Source organism: Anarrhichthys ocellatus, unplaced genomic scaffold (genome assembly GCF_004355925.1).
Source record: "Anarrhichthys ocellatus isolate YVR2014 unplaced genomic scaffold, GSC_Weel_1.0 scaffold11, whole genome shotgun sequence".
Classification (NCBI taxonomy): Eukaryota; Metazoa; Chordata; class Actinopteri; order Perciformes; family Anarhichadidae; genus Anarrhichthys; species Anarrhichthys ocellatus.
The window spans coordinates 2,933,073-2,950,424 of NW_022280041.1; the positions used below are offsets into that span (position 1 = coordinate 2,933,073).

The following is a 17,352-nucleotide window of genomic DNA, read 5'->3' on the forward strand; positions in this document are numbered from 1 at the left end:
ACAATCTTCGAACCGCCTGCGGGTTGTCCTCCCCAGCACCGTAGCCTGCAATTGCCTCGGGCGCAGCGTTTGTTCTTCAAGTCTAGAATGACGAGTCTGATGCTCTGATCCAAAAGTCCACGGTGACCTCGGTCAAAGGGAAAGAATTCATATGACTTTTGGATGGTTCGTTCTGGTCCTGCATCCAACTCTGATGGGAAAATTCAAGGAACGCCTTCATGTGGCGCCTCCAGAAAATCCAAAGTGAAGCTTCTGCAGCTATGCCTTGACTTTCATCTCTCTGATTCTCTTTCTGTAAATGACAGCGAGTGAGAGTTTTGAAGAGCAAAGAAAAGAGAGAGAGAGAGAGAGAGAGAGAGAGAGAGAGAGAGAGAGAGAGAGGTGCATTTGTCCGTTGGTGCATCGCTCTTGGCTTATTTGAGTTGCACCCTTTCCCTTAATTTCCTTATCGAGCCTGCATCTCCTGTTTGTATTGCTACTTGTGTATACACAAACGTCTCTATCTGCCTCTTAAGATCTGCTACTTCCCTCCTCCTCTGCCTCCCCCCCTTCTCCCGCATAAAAGAGCACGACTGACTAAATCTCGCCATGCGTCCTTTTTTGTATGACCTGCACCCTTGATAATGACACATCGAAGCTGCCTTGATGAGACATTTTCGGTGTGTTTGCACGCACACGTGGTACTAAATAGATCATTATGCAGCGGACGGAGTGATTAGGGACAGCAGTGCATGAGGACCAGCATGGGCAACCTTTTAGGAAGAAATATTTACATGCAGTTCAGCAATTGCAAAAACATCCCAGCCTGGGTGAAATAAAAGCGTCTGCAGTCCCATATACAGTATACAGTAGGTTCACAGGGATCATTTGCATGGTCGACATGCAGCCGTAATGAGGAATCCCTCCCTCAGACCATTAGGTCGGCCCTAATTACACTTTATCTCATTCAGTGGCCCTGCTGTCTGGAGGCGGGAACGGGGCTCCTGGGACATTTAGGCCAGTCTGAGCTCTGTTTGGAAAAGCTCTTTTTAGTATTTATTTATCGACAGTAATTTCAAGCCCTTTCAAGGATTTAGAAAGTAAATCTTTTTTTGCATCTCATTTCTGGAGGTTTTTGTTTGTTTGTACTTCTTGCCAATCAATATGTGTTCAACTGGATTTGATGATCCACTATGACACCATCTCAACTCTCTTAGCCGGACAGTATTTCGGTGTTGATGTGGCGCAGCTACTGAAACAGACAGATTTCCCATGGGGACAGACATTTCCGGGTGATTTCCTTTGATAGAACTCGCCTGGGACTTCTGTGTGTGTGTGTGTGTGTGTGTGTGTATACAAACGTGTGCTTCTCTTTTCATCTGTTCCTCTCTCTGAATGTAGTTCAACTCTCTCAGCGTCTTTACAGCACACGATAAAGATCAGGGCAAAAACGACACGTAATCACACTCAGTTTGCTTTGAGAACGTTTACGTCTTCTAGGTTGTGAGTGTCATGGACCACAGCTCGGATCTGGAGCTGGGACTCATATTTATAAATTCTATTAAATAAAAAGGGATAGTTTGTCTCTGGCCTGAGCTGTTTTGTGAGATTGACGTGGATTAGATTACCTTTTATGTGTGCAAATATGGATGGTGACTTGATTTCATCATGATGAGCCAACAAGTTTCCCAATTTATTACGAAAGATGAGCGGAGCTGTGAGCAATAATTCAATTTAAACACACACACACACCTTTGAACATGCAGCATAAACCTCTCAGTTTCCTGAAAGACAATTACAATACCGGTGTACCACACCGCTCTGCACCACACATTTATTGCAACAATGCAGTGGTGGTTGTGAGCATGAAGGTATGATCATAGGCTCCCTCCTTTGGACCTGATGATTGGCGGGTTCACAAAACCACTTTCAGATCATGATCCAGGAGGGAGAACCCTGCCAGAGATAGGAGGAGACCAAACAAACAAGCTTTTCTGAAAGTATGCAAGGCTGGATTACCAATTATAAGCAGAATGTTGTGAATAAACACAACTAAAACAAAGTATTAATGTAATAAAAATCTTAAAAGGACTCCACTGGTACGATATTGAGGGTATGATTTTTTACAATGTTTTATTGCTGTTTGCCTATAGGGCAAGTTTATATCCAACTGATTACCCAAAGTGCATTTATGCTCTTAATATATGGATATGAATGTGTGAGAATAAAGCACTGTATTTGTGCTTCGATTTTGTTTTGAAGCCATAGAACACATGGTGGTGTCACTGCCTCAATAAAGGCATATATATAGACAAACAGTATATGGTATATTCAAGCCCACACGTGTTGTTTGACTTTCTTAAATACTGCCTTTTATTTCGAAAGTCCCAAACGGAAGTCCCCGCCGCATTCCGCGCGCTCCCGCGATTGCTCTCGGTACATTCGGCATCCCGGTGGGCGCGCGCCACACCGGACCTCAGCCGCCTGTCATCGCTCGAGCTGACATCACCCACGCACACACACACATACGGGAGGATTTGCCACAATGTCAAACATTCGCAGGCAGCGCGAGCTCCCGGCTTCCCCGCGCCACAATGAGAAGCGTCGCCGCGTTCTGCTGCTCATCCTCTAAATACAGAAGTCCATTCACTTCTTTATGGCTTTATTCCAATGTTCCTGCACAGGATGCGCATGAGGTAAAAAAACGGGTTACTCTGTTCTATTTCATCATTGCTTAGAAATAAGTTATTTTTCTGTGTACATTTATAATTGTATGTGTTTGAATATCATCAGAAAATATTGACAGCATCTTTCTCCCCCCCTCGCGTCTTTATCTGAAAAGTTGTCCGGCGCTAACATTGACTGTCGTAGGCTATTACGTAACGGGAGTGCGGACAGATGTTCCAGTGAGGTTGCTTGCGTAAAGATGGCATCATCTGTACACCACTGGAGCACCCGATACAAAAAAGAAAATCTAATTTCTATAATTAAAAAAATATATAAATATATAGGAATATTAGCCTATATTATCAATGAAAAACATAAACATATATAGATAATAAATTAGAATAACATAGACATTTGCATCATATAAAAAAAACATGAAGTAATATTATTAGATCATCATGACATAGTTGCACAGATAATGTTGAATATTATCGCCTTTCACCACTATCACATTTTCAACTCAGCCTCTTGAAACCTGCCGTTACTGAGCTGTTCATGCGCTGCAGCAGGTCTACGTGAGTGCGTGAGCCGGGTCGGAGGCCATGCTGCGGACAGAATCTGACCCCCACGGCCTCTTCTCCTCCGGAGAGACGTCCGACAATGACTGTGAGGTGAGTTCATTCATTTACACCCGTTACATATGCTATTCAAGCAGCTTCATCACATTTTTGTGGCCTGCAATTGACACAAAGTTACATTTCTACCTTAAGTATAAGTAATCAGATGATGATACAATATGTTGGACTCCAACATCTGGCGGACGGACAGCATACCGTCATGTATTTTGATTATTGCGTTGATGTTCTTTGACTGAATGACGTGGATTCATCAGCCTTCGTAGCTCAGACGTCAATGGCGGTGCCAGTCAACTCCTCCACTTTAGAGCAGTTTGAAATGAGAGTAGGTGGAAAAGGTTGAAAGCCAGAAACCGTCCACGCTCTTTCTACATTATATCAAACTTGTGTCCGTCCACCTTTTGTTAATATGCAGTTGTGTATCCTCTCTGTCTTTGTCTCAGATGGGGGCGAGTTGTGGAGAGGTGGATGTAGTGTGTCTGTGCGAGGCCGGTCCCTGTACACTTTATTCTGAAGCACACGCGCCCACGCCGGTGAGTGCTCAGGCTCACCACTTAAGAGTCCGTGGCTGCCGCTCAGTGATGTTTCTTCATCTGTAATCGTGCTCTAAATACACACCTTTCACCTCTACCCATCTGCTGCTGTCTGTCTGTGTGCGCTTCACAGTATGTTTTAAAGGTACTACTGTCCATGATGTGGTCAGATTGCTACAGTTCTTTCAATCATTATCTCCTTTGTTCTCTGCTCTCAGGACACAGTGCTGTGTGAGCACTGTGGGAAAAACAGGGTAATGATGACCAGGTACTCTGAGGGATACGGCACAGAGGTAATGTGTGGCCTGCTGTGTGTCTCCGACAACATGACCTTCCCACACGACAAAACTGCATTCTAAATAGGTTTCGTGGGAAATGTACTTTCTTGTGGATTATGTTTGCTTTCACGTATTAGTAGTAATTTTTGTTGCCTAAACATAAACAAGTAGTATTTTTTTGTCAAACCATGATGCTTTTTTAAATTAAACCTAACTACTTTGGTTGCCTTAACCCAACAAAGCAGTTTTGTAGATTCTGTAGATTTGCTATTTATGTTGCCTTTTTTTTAGCAGGCAGCTGTTTTGTATTTCTTTGTCCGCTTCAAGGTTTCAGCATGTGAGGAAAACCGAGAGAGATATTTGGAAACAGAGGAATGACATCATTTATGTTCCAAACTAACTAACTTTAGAAGACACAATATTGTTCATGGAAGCCATATTATTAGCCCCGTTTTTTTAAAATTTATTTAAAGGAATAGTGCAACATTTTGGGACGTACTCTGCTTCAAGAGTAAGATGAGAAGATCAATACCACTCTTTTAATACACAATAAACAATAAACAAAGGAGATATGATTAGTGAGCTTTAGAGGTGCCGGTAGGTTGATTTTGTTAAACCTTCTGACACAGCCAAGCTAGCTGTTACCCTTTGGTTCAAGTCTTTGTGCTAAGCTAAGCTCACCGTCTTCTAGTTGCAGCCAAAAAAGACTAAAGGGCATATTTGCCAAAATGCCAACTATTTCTTTAAATCGTCTAAATTATGAGGGTAAAATGAATGCTTAATATAGGGCCCTCAGATGTTTCCATGGACAAAAAATGTAGCGTTCATGGAACTACTTTTAGGTAAAAAACTCCGATAATATATGTATAATGTAGAGTTTTAGACTTACCAAAGTGATACTTTTTTAAATAATTTATTTTTAGGAATATAAACTAAATAAAGGAATACAATTAATTTAGGCAGAGCATCTCAAATGTTAAGTGTAATCGAAACACAAGCATTCGTTGAACTTTGACGAAATAAAATAAGGCTGTATTTCTAAAATTGTGTTTTTTTATGTACACAGTACTATCAAAGTAAAATCAGTAGGAAGCAACCAGCAGATTAGGTGTCTGAGCTTATTAGTCATGTGTAGAGGTGTCCGCTGATTCACATAATAATAATGGTGATAATAAAGAGTGACGCACGACGACACGCACGCAGATAAATGCCAAGTGTTGCTGCGTTTGGTTTACAAACAGTGGCGGTCGGTGATGATTCACTTGGGGCTCATCTGTGTTTCATCCAAGGACTACAAAATAAAAGCCTCATACAACAATGTGGGGGTTGTAGGCCTATTTATAAAAGGCTTTCAAATCTTTCTCGAAAACAACGTCACAACTACGAGCATATTATTTTTGTCTGTTTTCCCCACGTTTTTGTATTTGATTCAATATCTAATGTGTTTCATTCCTCTGCAGGAGGAGTGCGTATTGTCTGACCCTCAGGGGGAGAGCGATGCAGACGCTGATATAGAGGACACAGATTGCAGGTTCGCTGTGCACCAAAACACTCACGTACACACGAGCATAACTCGCACGCAGCACTGTTTCCTCTGACCTTGTGCCTTCAACCCGATTGGTTCAGACTCCAGGAGCCATCAGGTTCTCTCCAGCGAATCAGCTCGCGGAGACGCAAGCGACCGCAGGTCGCGCGCCAAGACACCACCGAGAGCGAGGACGACGGCGGGCGAAGCCACAGGTCGCACCGCTGGAACCTCAGGCTCAGTCCTGACAGAGCGCACAGCAGGACCATACTGGAGGTAGAAAACACTTAGTCTCAGTGCACAGAGCTGCGGTGTGACATAGTTTATTTACTGGCTTAGCTGCAGTTTAGAATTGGGTTGAGATAAACCAAAGTTGCAGGGCGTCAGCTGGACTGGAGATAAACTGCAGCTAAACCGGAAGAAACTGAATTTCTATCAGTCTATACTTCTTCAAATGTACATTATTTCGTCAAACATATTGTCCGTACCACACTGACCCCCACCTCTTGTTCTTTGTCCTCCAGGAGAGCGTATCACAGGTCAGGCCACTGGTCATCTGCCGGCCAAACGCGGAGAGGCCGGTGGAGCTTCCCCGAGGCTCCAAACGTCTGACGTCTTTGTGGCCGTCTTCCCTCTCTCTCCCTCTCGCCCTCCTCCTCCTGCTGCCTCTCTCCCTCTCCCTCGTCATCGTTATCGTGTCTCTCCTTCGACCGTGGGCCAGCGCTTGACGCGACACTTCCGCTTCAAGAGGATAGTTTCATTACAAAAAAGCTCCACTCACTCCCACAGTGCAGTGGGTGGCACAACAATGTAAACAGAAATGATGGTGCTTTACAGAGGATAGTAAGTTAGATATGCTTTAGTAGACGTAACCATCCATATTTTTTTTTTCCCTCCCAGAATACACAGATTTTAAACTTTATTATATCCAGAGAGGCACAGGTTCAAATACATTCACTCTCTGCACATCCAGAATCTGTTCACGACGGGAAAAAACGACATAAACTCAGCCCTCGCTATTGCCTCGTGAAATCTCACCTTCCGTCTCGCTTTCTCACCCCCTCGTTTGTAAAAATAGACCTGGACTCGTCTCACTCCTTATTCTAATGAGCCACAGGAGTGAGACGCAGGGGGAGAAGGTTCCAGGGCTTCACGGGTACATTCAAAACGTAATAAGATAAAATAAAAACAGTCTCAGTGGGAACAAGACGATGCTGCTGAACTATGCAAAGAAGAAGTCTCCTATTTCTTTGGCACTGTCGTCACCTTTTTGGCCCCGTCCCTTTTCTCTTTGGAGGACAGGGAGTTAGTTTTAAAATAGAGCATGAACCAATTGACAAAGCAATAGCAGAATAGATCTGATACAGCTCATGATCTGGCAGTACATCTGTTGGTTTAATGAGTAGATTACATGTATACTTTTACTTGTTGCAGACATATTTACAAAAAAGATGGATAATTCTTCCTCTTCTTCTTCTTGGACTCGTGTGTGTTTTCAGTCAAATATACCGACCTCACAATAAAATGAGCTTTTAATTATGTTCAAGCAATTCAAACAGTCTTACAGTTGTTTACTATTATATTGAATAATGATATTTATGTTTTATCTATATTTATGAATTATTATTTAAGAAGGAAATTGAGCTTGACAATCAGTCACGCTACTCATTCCAAGCTGAAATAGTTGGAATAAAAGCCGTGGCGTTCTCTGTATTGTATGTTTTGTTGTTTTTGTATGTTTTTGAAAGTTGTGATTTTTTTCTTTTCCACAGTTTCTTGCATCCTTCTTGCAAAATGTTCATTCCCAATTAAGATCAGGTTGTACGTATCAGTATGAGTCAATCCGATTCATGTTCAGCAACCTTTTTCTTCTTCTATCTTTCAGCCTGTTGCCTGTCTTAAATGTATCTCCATGTGTGTGTGTTCACTTTTGTGTTTCATGGAGTCATAGAGGTTCAATAAAACTAGATTGTATTTTGACAAGAAACAGCTTCCTTGTTGTAAATATCAGCAGTTTGTACGGGATTATTTCTTAGTCTCTAGTTGCCTGCCTCATAACACCACAAATTGTTGTTACAAAAAATGCCAAGATGAACAAAATACCAGCCACATGCTGTCCCAGCTTTAGGCTGATTTCATTACCTTCAGTCAGGCTAGCTGTTTCCCCCCGTTTCCAGTGTTTATGCTAAGCTAAGCTAACCAGCTGCAGCTTCATGCTACTAGTACAAATGTGGGCGTTCTCCGGCTTTCATTTCAGAGTAAAAAAGTGTTGATAGAGGTTTAAAATAAGAAACAGTGAAAGCTTTGATAAGTGAAGACAGTGCTTCACCTGCTGCTATTAAGAAGAAGATTATAAAGAGGAATCGGCCTCTTCTTGTCCCAGCAGTGTGTGCTGCTCTTGAAGAAGACGGCCTGAGGAGGATGGTCCCATAACAAGGTTATGTGTGTGTCGCTATGGTAACAATCAGGACTTTTCATAAGTAGATTGTGAGCTGCTGCCCAGAGCGAAGCACTCACTGTGGGCGATAATGTGCACACCACAACGTCTGCAGTGTTACAAACATGTTAATGGAAGTCTGCTGTCCTCCAGAGCACACCATGGTTTTTTTTTTACGTGGCACTTCAGAATGTCTCAAAATGTCAAATGTGCAGCTTAAGTCCTCAATTTATTTAAATACATTCAACTTCTCCTTTTTGCGTAGGGTTGAATAATAACCTGACTCACTTGACTGCTTGTTAAATCTCTGCGCACATGTGTGTGTGTGTGTGTGCCTCATATGTGAAAAGACCAGAGTCATTGCGTCCTCAGGTAGGAGTGTGTTGCCCACCAGTTTCATTTTCCAACTCACCCACTCACAGTGCTTCAACTTCAAAGCATCTCAATAAAAAAAACTCACCCTGTGTCGATACAATTGAAGAGCTGTTATTTCAGAGCATTTAGAGGCCCGAGGTTAAAGACAAGATCTTTAAATTTGGGAACATGGACTTGTGCGGTTCCTTAATGCTGGGCCACCTAAAGTGTAGGTTGCAGACCTCTGAATTGTATCTTAGATGTATTCACCCATTACAGCTGTTTCCATCAGTTGGAGAATAAAGAATGGAAACATTAGCTATATTCATGAAAAACCGCAACAGAAAAATGTTAAATTGTCAACTTAGTGGCTCCTAGTCAAGTGAAATTGACTCGCTACTGATTGGTTGAGGCTAATATGACCCTGTTAAAGCGCAAAAGAGGTTTGAAATGCGGACGACTCAGAAAATGCTTGCTAGTTGTCACTAGTTTGAAAACTAGGCAGTAGATACAATACAGGATTCTAACATAACAGCAAACAACTATTTGCAATGCCTCTTTCTTTAATAAAAACTTAGGAAGGACTTAACAAACAAACTGTTGTGAATTTGAAGATCTGATGCAACCCAATGCCATTCTAAAAGTGTGGTACAATACAAGGAGAGAGGATATTTATGATGATCCATTGCCAGCTATTGCACTTGTGAGCCGTGCGACTATATTTCGAGTCAAGGTGACAGTGTGACCCAGCTGCTTGCTTTCTCTGTCAGCACAAAGGGCAACAGGTGTAAATGGAGTTGTTTTGTTCTCCTTCTTCCCCTGACTTCTCTCGATCCTTGACCCAGATTCCACTGGTGTTGGATGTGGAGGAGCAATTTGATCCCACTGGTGACCCTCGGAGCATTCATTACTAATCTCAGGGACATATGGTCCAGAATTAAGATGCCAAGACCCCAAAGACCACAGACAGTTTGGTTCGGACGGGAAGAAATCCAGCTGCCTCTAGGTCTAGATCATTCCCTCTTTTATCACTTGCTTGGGTCAAATCTTTACAGTATAACTTCAGAACTGATCACGACAGGAATAGGCTGCAAAGTGGAAACAATAAAAAGCAATAGAATAGACTGCATGGCCTGTAAATGTACTGTGCATGATACATTATTCAAAAAGTACAAATTGAGGAACCAAAGGTGGAATAAACCAACGTGGTGTGACACGTAACATTACATTATAGTGCATAAACCAGTCAAACTTTTGTCGGGTCTCAGACATGGCATCCCAAAAAGTCAAGAATTTACATTACATCGTGACATAGTACTCTGAATATAGCAACTTCTTTGGTTATAAGAGGATTCATGGGTTCACATGCCGCGCCCAACCATGCAACACATGCAGGAGGAGGGAGAGGCAGGAGAGGAACAGAAACACAACAGAGCTGGTGTCTGCAGACGGGCAAAGAGGTGAAGGAGTTTGCAACAATAACAGCAGCATCCAAAGAGCGGATCACTACGGCACGTACAGGAGTTTCTCAGTGCATTGTTCCTCATAAACCATTCAAGAAGTAAGTGATCTGCAATCTTTTGGCTTCGAGAGGTGTGAATGTTTTGAGGGATTTCAAGGATCAGCTCAAATCAGAGTGATACTGGACAGTATGGCAGTAGAAGCTAATCAATGCCTCCAGGGCTTGGATGAGTGGAGAAGAGAGAGGCTGAGGAAGAGGAGATGGAGGGAGAGGTTGAGTCTGTGGGTTAGATTAAAGGCGAGCGAAGAGGAGGAAGAAGAAGAAGAAGAAGAAGAAGAAGAAGAAGAAGCGGCAGGGGCTGCGGGCTGTGAGGAAGAAGTGTGTGAAGGCAAGGAAGGGGAAGAAAATGAAGTAGGTGAGAAGGCAGAAGAAAAGGTGGTAGAGCAGCAAGAAAAAGAAGGTTTTGAGAGGGTGGTGAAAAAAGTAGAGGAGCTTGAGGAAGCCGGGGTAGAGCGAGAGGATAAGGTGGCAGCAATCAGGGAAGAGGAGCAGGTTGAAGAGGAAGAGGAGCAAATTGGGCAATATCACCCTGCAGAGCAATCAAGAAAACACATGAGAAGAACTGAGGATGAGAACATTCAGCAAACCCAAGGTAGTGCGAGGCGAGAGCGCAGAACAGTCAATGAAGAACACTTGCCTGATTCAGTGGAATCCGATAATGCAGATTCTGAGTTGACGGGATCAGAGGATGGATTAAACAACTTTGACAGAGTAAAAACTGAAGTGAGTGCTGTTGAGAAACAATATAAGGATCCCGTGGAACTGGAAGATCCTGATGAAAAGTCACAGAGGAATGAAAATAGCAACCCAGGAACGTGGACTTCTAAGGACAGAAAAGAAGCTGAAGATGACTATGAGAAGTTGAGAGATGAGAAAAAAGCCATTGTAGAATCTCGGACAACTCAAGAAGAAGGGTCTCAAATTGATCGCAATGAGCTTCAAAGGGAAGAGGAAGAGTTTACAGATGATGAGGAAGCAGACCATTCGACGGACGAAGAAGCAGATGGCAATGACGAAGACACAGTAAAGATTTACTGCAACGATGATTATCGCACTGACGTATTCCGCACCTTGACAGAGTTCAGGGACTCCTCCCTTCTCACTGACCTTACTTTGAGCACAAAGGAAGGGAAGAGTTTCCACGTACACTCCCTTGTCCTTGCTGCTGTCAGCCTCCGTATCCGAGAAAGACTCCGTAGAAGTAGTGTAGATAATGAGAGAGTTAATGAGAGAAAAGATGCAAGTGTTGGAGTCCACAGTTGGACAGTGTCTCTGGGTCCAGAGGTGGATCAGGTTGGATTGAAGGCAGTTGTGGATTTCGCCTACACTGGACTCATATTATGTTTGAACCAGACCACATGGCACCAGATTAAGGCTGCAGCTCAAACGCTGGGCGCCCCTAGGGTGCTGGATCTCTGCAAAGAGGAAGAGGAAAAGTACACAAAAACTGGAGGGCAGGGGAAAGACGACAAGATCTCGGCTGCAGAACAAATGAAGATCAGTCTTCAGTCCATCAAACAGTTGAGGATGGAAAGAGTGGGCTGTGATGTCATTCTGGAAGCTCTCGGAGGATCGCTTTATGGTGAGTAGAACAACGATGACGTACGCAAGTGTACACACTCAGCTTGTCAATCTATGCAAGGGCATTAACCATCCAACTAAAGATCACCAATGCAACCAAACCAGTTTGACTTTCCATATCTGTGTGCTTTTAGTGAGTTTAAAACACGAACAGAACTCGTCTGTGTTTTTTATCCACGCCAACCACTTTACGTAAGTTACTATAACCAACTGAGGAGGCACTCGGCTGATAGTCACTGGTCAACACGGTCACACGTTAAACTGAAACACCTGTTGCTCTGAAACGATTGAAATCCTGAAGGAATTCTGTAAAATTTGAGTCAGCTGTTGATCGATTCGGACAGCCGAACATGCAACAACCAGACGTTTTGATTCTGCTAACAGTTGTAATTAAATGTTTAAGGCGTGCTAACTCATCTGTATGGTTAATGCAAAATGCCAATTCCATTGCCAACACATTTTTCATGACATCGGCTGTACTCATTATCATCCTCCCTTCAGTCCACAGAGTCATCCTGGCTGTGTGCAGCGACTACTTCCGTGGCATGTTCACCTCGGGGATGAAGGAGTCCCATCAGCCTTTCGTGACCCTTCCCTTCCTTTTGGCATCAGAGCTGGAGGCTCTGATTGACTGCTCCTATGATGGGAGTATCCCCATCAGCTGGAGCTGTGTCTTCGAGATCACCAGCATTGCTCTCCAGCTCCAGTACCAGCCTGCCCTCTCCTTGTGCCTCAACTTTCTGCATCAAGAAATAAATCCTCACTCCTGTCTGGATGTGGCATCTTTTGCGGAGGCCTACGAGATGGTGCAGCTTCTTGAAGTCGCAGATGATTTTGTTCAGCGGCAATTCCAAAAAGTGTCTCGTTTCTCAAAGTTCAAGGACCTGCCAGTCAAAAAGCTCTTGAAGTACTTAAATAGTCGCTCGCTCTGTGTTCCATCTGAGCTTGTTATGTTCAAAGCAGTGGCAGCATGGATCCAAGCAAAACCCCGAAAAAGGTTGAAGTTCGCTAAAGAACTAATGAAAACCATCCACTTTCCCCTGATGACGTCCGAGGAATTCAAAGAGGTCCAATCGCTGAATATGTGGTCCGATCGCAGCCTGGCGGACCTCTATGAAGCAGTTTTTGAGGATTACTGCTCGAATGAGAGTCACTGCCGGATCTATCTCCCGAAAGAGAGTCTGGTCTTGATTGGAGGCGACCAGATCTCTGAAGACCTGGGTAACCGCAGCATCAGCAGAGAACTCTGGTTTGTGAATTCCCTGAGGAACCATATAGGGATAAAAAAGGCCATGGAGTGGAGAAAGTTGGGAGAGATGCCAGAGCCAGCGAGGTACAGTCATGAGGTGGCTGTCCTCAAAGGACAACTATACGTGTTTGGAGGGAAGAAGTACTACGGCATCGGCGACACCCTGAGTTCTAGTTACAGGTGAGAGAGGTGATGATTACAGTTTTAAAGTCATGTCTCAATTACTCATATTTGTCTCATTTGAACATATTGTTAGGTATGACCCCCTTCAAAACAGCTGGGAGAGGCTGGCCGAAATGCAGGAAAAGAGATGCTCTTTCTCTGTGGCGGTGCTGGATGGACAGATATATGCCATTGGTGGACATTGTGACCCTGAATATATTGAGAGTGTGGAACGATACTGCCCCACTGGAAACTCCTGGAGGTACGTTGGAAAGGATATTGATTTTTCAAAATAAAGGGCATTTGCTATATGCATCAAGCGTGTAGTCTTGCTAAATATCCCTGACAACCATTTACCAAGGTAGCTTGTACGACACATCTGCATGTTGTGTAGGCAGTGATTCGCTGAGCAGCCATTATGAATTGCTTGCTAAACACTTTACAAACCTAAACATAAAACCAGATGCAGTTGCAAAATTGAGTCTACTGACTCCTGTTGAGAATTTCAACATCGAGTGATTGGAAATGCGGATATCAGATTATACTTAATGCTAAGTAAATAAGTTACAGAATCCTAGCCTAAGACAAAAATGACCATAAACAATTTAACGTTGGGTTTGGGCAACAAAACTACATTGTTAGCTTTAACAATTTTATGTTAGTTTTAGGTTGAAAAATTTAACGTTTGGTTTCGGCAACAATACTACTCCATAAGGTTTAGGCCACACAACGTTTTGGCTAGGATTAGGATAGAAAACCTCACGGTTTGGGTTAAATTAACTATGTTCCGTCATTTCTTATGTCGTGTGTAAATTAGTTACCGCTGACTTGTTTTTCACACGGGACACGAACATCGGCCTCCTGGGTGAGGGGAGTCGGTTGAGCGTGCCCTGGTGAGAAAAGGACAGAAATATAAAAATAACTTTAAGTTTTAATAGCAAGAGTATTTTTGACTAACACTCAACCTTAAATAGTGCGGACAATTTGAATCAGCTGAGGGGTAATCAGGGGAATGCAATGCAGCTGGTGCTAAGACAATCCAATGAATTGTCTATTTAACATAACAGATAAAAAAAAACAAAAAACCTTTACAGCTTTATGGAGCGTAATGTTCAGGCAGAACTTACATTAGCTGTTTCACAATTACTGGCTCTTTCGCCAGCTGTTTGGCTACCAGCTGAATGGTAATAACCAATCATATTGATACAGTTTTACAGCACAGTCATTATAACCTGATACTTTCATTTGATATAAATGTGCAATTATGTTAAGTATGATGCGTCAGACTGAACAAAATATATACTTTCACATATTTTATGGTAAATAGCAATAACAATGTGTATTTTGAATGTTTTCTCTGCATTAGTCTGATAGACGATTGGTTATGGAGGCAAAATAGCCCCACATTTTTTGCCTGTAGTGTTTCGCCTTAAAAAATGTCTTCTCCTTCAGCTTCAGGTGGCCCTTGGATCTGCCTTTGGCCGGCCATGTAGCAAAAGTTTTACAAGGCCGGATCTTTGTCTCAGGAGGGCTGAGCAGCAACTGCCAATGTCTTGCATCTATGTTTCTATACCGCCCAGAGACGGGAAGCTCTTATTTGGCAAACATGGCGAAGCCCCGAGCTCGTCACTGCATGGAGACCCTGGGCGACCGTCTCTACGTAGCAGGTGGAGTCACCGTGGACGACAGCGTGTGCATTGTTGACCAGCTAGATTGCGAGGTGTACAATCCAGTGGCTGACTCCTGGACTGCCTTCGCGTCTCTGCCAGTGCCACATGTGGGAGCAGGAGGCGCGGTTCAGGAGGGGAAGTTTTACGTGCTGGGTGGATACAGCGAGGACGACTACAGTGACACTGGGACGGTCCATCGGTATGATCCCGCCACACAGAGATGGGAGAACATGGGCAACATGCCCGGGCCGAACAATGACATACGAGCATCTGTGCTGCGTTTGCCACCAGATCTCCGCTTGTAAAGCACAGTGACATATATACATGTCATTATATGTTACATTTAACGTCACGTATTGCATTAACAATGGTATTATTGTAATTTGAAGAAAAAACATTCTTCCATTGTCAACAATATCACATCTCACAATTGTTTGACATCTGGATGAAGGTAAATTGATCTTACACAGTACATCAAGTAAACCTTTAGGCATGCAGAAGGTAGGATACCAATCTAATGTAGAGCATTTTTGGTGCCATGTATTTAATCTAAGTGTACCGTGTTCAAAAGGCCCTGTGATGAAATGTACTAGCCTGGGATGGGATGAGAGTTATTTCTGTAACAAAACAGACTAAAAATATATTTACACCAACTACCGCAATCACAAACTATGAACACAGGATGGAGCTGCTCCCTCCTGTCATACTTTTAGTGTGAGGCCAGTGAACACGTTAGTCATTGCAGAGAGCTGCTTTGGTCACCAGATACAGGAAGAGAGACACTGAAAGAAGTTTGTTTTTTGTATCTAGCTTTCCGAAGAAGGCCCACACATTTATTTTTGCATTCAAATTTATTTCGCAAATAACAAACATGCATGAGTTCTTCAGATTTATCAATGAGCTTTTATTTTAATTTAGGAGAGGATAATCATACTTTGTCATTTTCACACGCTCTCTCCTCGGTGTAAAAGCACAGTGCAATGCATTGTGTCTAATCACTTACACAGGGAAGACAAGAAAACCACTGAAGGTCGTGTGTCCATTCAAGTTGTCGAACACTCTGCGTTATCCCACAGTTCCATGTGCACCTTATCACCAGCAGCCAGTTGCAGAGCGACAGCGTTACTGCTGCTGTCCGAGCTGTCGGCTGAAGGGCCATCGTAGGTTGAAATCTGGCGTGCACCGTTTTTCATTAACATGGCCCCCATGACGTGAGTGTTGTAGCCATAGGTGCTGAAGGTGAAGAAGTAGAGACCGCCCACTGGCGCTGTGAAGATTCCTGTAAACGGAGCAGAGAGAAGCAGATGAAAGATGAGTTACTCGAATTACAAACAACTAAGCGGTTGGAGCCAATGACTGGCCCTATCAATTTAGATTTGACTCGTGTTGCTTAGAGTTTCACATTACACTTGGTCATTTAACCCATTGTTAATATGAAATAAAGAATCAGCACTGGGAGACACTGGAGACCCGAGTCAAACGGCATCAGCAAATTCTTCTTTGTTTGTTCTTGTTTGAAATACCAGAAGCTGATGTGTGAGTTTTACCCCCTTAGGACATTTAAGGTCTACAAGTAGACTTCACAGAAAAAAACAGCAATCGTATCTCAACAAATTGCTTCAAAATAACACTGGGAGACGGATGAAGCAGTTTTCTTTGCCAAACCATTAGAAAAAATGGAAATAAATATTGATTTTACAGTACCTGTACTTTGGTCATAACCATTGCCGGTGTTAGAGAAGACCCTTTTGTAAATCAGGGACTTGTCTGTGCAGGGTCCTTTGTAAATCTCCCCGAAGTTTGCCAAAGAGGCCGAGAACGCGATCTGAGGAGCACCTGTGTACAGTTACATGGAGAAATTAATACGAACGATGTAATAGTTTGGTATAAATTTGAAGATTGGTAACACAGAAACCTAAATGGTAAAAGGCTGATCATCTCACCTTTAGCACTACTCTGTTTCAGCCTATCGATCTCCTCCTCTGTTGCATTCAGTGTTGTTTTCAGGCCTGCACAAGTTTTAAAAAAATAAAAGTGAAATATATATATATATATATATATATATATATATATATATATAACCTTCATTCTCTTTCTTCAGTTGGTCCACTTCAGCTTTCTGTGCCGTCAGCTCGTCTACAGTCGCGTTGAGCCCGGCCTCCAGAGCTCCAACATCATTCTGCAGTCTTTCCACACATTTAAGTTTGTCCTCAAAGTTCTTTATTAATTCCACTTTATCTCTCAGCCACTCGTCAATATCCATGTCGCCTCTCTGTCCAAACGCCGGCTCCACAAACAAGAGTCCCCAGCAGGGTCAGCAGAAGCAAAGCCCTGAACTCCATTTCCATTTATCTGTAAATTTACAGTCTCTTGGACGTTTTCCTCCACAGAAGCTTATATACCGGCTCTCCTCGCTGAGGGGGCTCATCGGATGTCGGTGAGTGAGCAGTGTCGAGGCCCTCGGGGACCCCAGTTCTAGTCGTGTCCCAACAAGCCAACTGGGAGGATTTTGTGAGCGGGTTAGCCAGTAAAATATCAATAGGAAATGTGACAGACATCATATAACCAATGGATAATAAATTAGCGTAGAAACAAACCATGATGTCAATCAAAAACCAAATGGGTGTCTCAGACAGGAGACAGGGACCTACTTCTTATTCTTTTGTTTTTAATGGGTACATTACCACCACCCACCAATCTGGTGTGTGAACTTAAGGAAAGTAATTCTCCAATACCAAAAACAAACAAACAACAAGGACC

The 17,352-nt window shown here is 43.1% G+C and overlaps 2 protein-coding genes across 3 annotated transcripts; both read left to right on the forward strand.

Annotated features, from left to right (window-relative positions):
* Window positions 1-2,445: 2,445 nt before the first annotated feature.
* On the forward strand, window positions 2,446-7,597 carry LOC116385572 (uncharacterized). 2 transcript variants are annotated; one of them, XM_031851159.1, is made up of 7 exons: window positions 2,446-2,675; window positions 3,213-3,317; window positions 3,725-3,814; window positions 4,033-4,107; window positions 5,553-5,623; window positions 5,719-5,893; window positions 6,142-7,597. In XM_031851159.1, the coding sequence occupies exons 2-7, from the start codon at window positions 3,249-3,251 to the stop codon at window positions 6,343-6,345; spliced, it is 684 nt and encodes a 227-aa protein (XP_031707019.1). In that variant the 5' UTR covers window positions 2,446-2,675; window positions 3,213-3,248; the 3' UTR covers window positions 6,346-7,597. The 2 variants fall into 2 exon arrangements, with proteins under 2 accessions (XP_031707019.1, XP_031707020.1); XM_031851160.1 differs by having other exon boundaries at window positions 3,216-3,317.
* Window positions 7,598-9,773: 2,176 nt separating this feature from the next.
* LOC116385447 (kelch-like protein 33) lies at window positions 9,774-14,897 on the forward strand. Its single transcript, XM_031850947.1, is given in 6 exon segments — window positions 9,774-9,813; window positions 9,816-9,923; window positions 10,595-11,512; window positions 12,013-12,940; window positions 13,017-13,184; window positions 14,375-14,897. Coding segments are annotated over 6 exon segments (2,685 nt in total).
* The last annotated feature ends 2,455 nt before the right edge of the window (window positions 14,898-17,352 follow it).